Raw genomic sequence first — 4136 nt, forward strand, 5'->3', positions numbered from 1 at the left:
CCTCCTCCGCCCCCGCCCTGCCTCTTTCTATAGCGAACCTCTCTACCTCGCACTATTCCTCCCTACGGAGCCCGGCCCATCGCCATCCGGCCATGTTTGCAACCCCAGCCTCACTTCCGCCACCAACCCTACCGACCAACAGCTTAGTGCCCGGCCACCCCGCCGGCACCCCCTACCCAGGTAAAGGCCCCCGCATCTCACAGGGTATACAGTAGCTCCAGTTCAGACACAAACTCATAGGATATCCAGTTGAACACAAATGAAACAAACTCCACGCTTTGATTAGCTGGTCGATTTCTTGTTGACTATTTTGCCTTTCTTTGAACTCTAGGAGAAGTAAATGTTTTTTCTTTTTCATTAAGATTCATAAGCACAACTCGGAGTATATATATAGCAGCTTGATAACCAACATTGGCTTTTTTTTTTTTTCAAGTGCTGCCAATAATAGTATTGTATTATTTGAAGTGTATCAGAACTGTAAAGAATGAACATTTGTAAAAATCTAAAGTGTTGTCATAACACATTTAGCTGCATCGTCAAAAATGCTGATGTCAAATAGGTGTTTGTAACAAAGTGAAATGCCCCCTTGATATTCCAGGGTGTGTTTTATATTATCTAAAGTACCAATGGGTGGAGATCTAGTATTCATCCTGTAATAATTAGCTAATGACACACTATGGTTTATATGGTGTTCAAACTAGTCTAGTAAGTGTTCTTATATGATTTGCTGATATGGTAAGTGCCCATTTATTACATCTCCTATGTATCCTTTAATACATTTTTCCAATTTGTATGTATGTTTATTTCCCCTCTGCTTTTATACATGGAACTGAAACATTGATGTAGTTCATTGTAAAAACACTACATATTGTATCCAAGGCCTTTGTGTTGTGATGAAAAGATAGCTTTCATTAAGCTTTCCAGATCACAGTTTTATCAAAGCCTATGCCGAGTGAATAATAAAATGAAATACACATAACATGAAATACTAAAGCTCCTTGCAAGAAAGTAAGCCAGTTGAAGAAGTTTTTCCTAAAAAGTGACTCTGGAAATGTCATGAAAGCAGTCTAGCAGCTTCAGATCCCCCAAATAACCTCATGAGTAATTTGAAAAATGGCACCACACTTATGCAGCACAAAATGGAAATAAATCAGATATAATTTAAAAAGCAATCCTGGGCTGCCTCTCCCACAAGTGACATGCTTTAACATCTGCCTTATTTTCTCTGGAGGAGAGCTCACTTCAATTTCTACGATGGACTGTCTTCATAGAAGCTTAGTAATTTTCGAGAGGTGATGAGGTCGGTGTATGTCGGCTTGGATGCTACACTGGAGAAATGTCAGCTAGCAACTGGACAATCATCACAGCGGGAGACATCTGAAAGCAGCACTTTACCAGTCAGCAGTTGCAAAACGGTGCACTCAGTCTGCAATCTGATGCCACCCCAACAACCAGAATTATGTTTTTCGCTTGCCAACAATATGTGATTTATAACGATTTGATAATACGTTTAACAATTTGACCAAAACATGCTGCAAACAGCGATGATGGCTGTAATAAGTATGCTAGTGGAGGGACAGAGTGTGTGTGTTTTCTGCTGGGATGACTCTTGGTTCTCTCTTGTCTTTAGATACCAGCCTGTTGATATCATTCAACCAACCTATCATGTATTGCCAGCCTCATTCGGGGATTCTGATTGGCACATTGTCACAGGCAACTCTCTTACCGCCACCAATGAGTCCCCACGTAGAAAACCCTCACAGCATGAGCTGGAGAAACAGAGAATGCCAGGTGACTATTTTCTCTTCTTCCCTTGTTGTGAAAACTGACGCGGCGCCCGTGCCCTCTTTTTCTTCCCTTGTGTCCCCCCCTTCCCCCACCCCCTTTTATTTCTTTTTTTTTTTTTGGTTTTCCTCGCTCTCCTTTCTTACAGAGCGTGACCTCCTGAGGCAGGAGCTGAACAACCGCTTCCTGGTTCAGAGTTCAGAGCGGGGCCGGGGGCCGTCCGCCTCTCCGCTGGCCCCCGTGTCGCTCCTGAGGGCCGAGTTTCACCAACACCAGCACATGCACCAGCACCAACACACCCACCAGCACACCTTCACGCCCTTTCCCGCCAGTCTGCCCCCGGCCGCCATCCTCACCCCGCCCACCGCACCCCCCATGGTGCGTACGCAAGCCAGAAATGTGAGGATAAGTAAAAACTAAATTAAACAACTCCCTTAAAACCCCGACCACCAACCAAACCCGCCCCCTGTTCCAATCCCCTCTGCAATCAACTACTCCCTTTTTTCTTTACCCCAAAATTCACAGATACGTCCATTAGATGCAGAAACCCCTCCCACCCCCGCCCGGAAAAAAATATGAAACTCATTCAGTTCGAATGTTGATTTCCGCCTAGTGTCCTGCTGCTTGAATCTGAAATGTGATGGAAAATCTAGCAACATCAAATCTGTTTCACGAAAGAAGGCGGATTGTACCTACTGGCTGCCACCTTCCTATACAAACACACACACACTCACACTCTCTCTCTCTCACACACACACACACACTTTAAGTTCGTCCACATACATGCTAGTTGTCGCTAAGTTAAACCCAGCCAAACACATGCATACTTGGTTTGAAACATCCTGGTCCGTATTTAAAACACATTCATACTAACTGTACATTCACAGTTTGCATTACTGTTCAAAGAGACCATTTTCAGACATGTCAAACCACATTTTATTTAAAATATTCACCCCCATTTAAACTTTTGACATTGGCTTTTTGTTCAGTATTTGCGGAGGATCAAAAAAAGGGGAATTGCCTGAAGGCAGCCTTTTCAATTGTTTGCACATGGACATGTTTTAATGCTTTTCAATGTTTTCATTTCCCCGTTCACAAGGAGCAACAAAGGCCCTGTCGTGTGTGTGTGTGTGTGTGTGTGTGTGTGTGTGTGTGTGTGTGTGTGTGTGTGTGTGTGTGTGTGTGTGTGTGTGTGTGTGTGTGTGTGTGTGTCACACACACACACACACACACACACACACACACACACACACACACACACACACACACACACACACACACACACACACACACACACACACACACGACAGGNGGGTCAGGGGCCCTCCGGTTAAAGCAGGGCCATTCACATCTGCACACAAAATGGCTGCAGCGCGAGCCACGGCGGCCCTGTTTGTGGGCGATAATGGGTCCAAATCAAAGACAGACAGCCTGCGGAGAGGAAACGCCGAGCCAGCTTCCGAGCTCATTAAAAGCTCCTCTGAAGGCGCGGCGGGTTTTAATGCCTGACACTCAGAGAAGCATTTTGGTCGCTTTACGGCCTTGTAAAAAGAAAGGAAAAGTAAAAACTCAAAATCTGCGCTCTTGTTATTTACGGTTCCTGTCACAGCTTTTATGGTAAACAGCTTTGGCAAATTAAAGTTTTAATAGTTCATCTTATAAAAATTAAGTATATTCTTTGTCCAAAGGGGGGGGGGAAAGGAAGCCGAGGGAAGGAAAGACACTCATTTGGCAAGCCAGCTGCTGGAGGGTGTTAAACAATACACATAAATAGAGGCTTCATAATTTCATTAATTGCAGCCATTCGTTATGGATTGTCGAAATGACATGGGGTGTCTTGAGAAGGGGATCAAATAAAAAAAGAGAGAGAAAGAGACAACTGGACTTTGCTATTTCATTAAAATACAGTAAAACAACCACAACATAATCATCATTACTGCCGCCTCTCTAAACACCGAGAGAGAAGAAGAGGGGAGGGAGGAAAGGGAAAACAGTTGCGTTATTACATACGTTCAATTAAAAGGAAAAAGAGACATTAACAGCATTCTTAAATCCCATCGTAAAACAAAACAACCAGAGACGGAGGGTGTGTGTGTGAGGGGGGGGGGTGTACATCATGAGCTACATAATGCCCAGCATTAGTGAGATGAGGGAAATCGCCTCCTTCATCTTCAAAGAGAGGGCTGTATATAATTCCTTCCATGTCAGGAATGAGCAGCGGACCAGATAACGTAGCATGTGTGCAGCTAAAGACCGGTCGCTATACTTATCTGAGACTGTGCCATAAATGCAAGAGCTTTGATTTCTAATGAACAGGATGGGGGTAATCTTGCTGAGGGCAGGGGGGGGGG

General features: G+C 44.3%; 1 protein-coding gene across 1 annotated transcript in view; it reads left to right on the top strand.

Annotated features, from left to right (window-relative positions):
• Positions 1-6: 6 nt before the first annotated feature.
• The window catches only part of LOC104967706 (autism susceptibility gene 2 protein-like), a gene marked incomplete at its 3' end in the record, with an annotated part of 13137 nt that continues 9007 nt past the window's right edge, over positions 7-4136 (top strand). The window contains exons 1-2 of the mRNA XM_010797221.1: positions 7-180; positions 1934-2184. Of these exons, the coding sequence (XP_010795523.1) occupies positions 93-180; positions 1934-2184 (339 nt within the window). The remainder of the gene's footprint in view (positions 181-1933; positions 2185-4136) is intronic.

This window comes from Notothenia coriiceps, unplaced genomic scaffold, assembly GCF_000735185.1.
Source record: "Notothenia coriiceps isolate Sejong01 unplaced genomic scaffold, NC01 NC01_scaffold00037580, whole genome shotgun sequence".
NCBI lineage: Eukaryota > Metazoa > Chordata > Actinopteri > Perciformes > Nototheniidae > Notothenia > Notothenia coriiceps.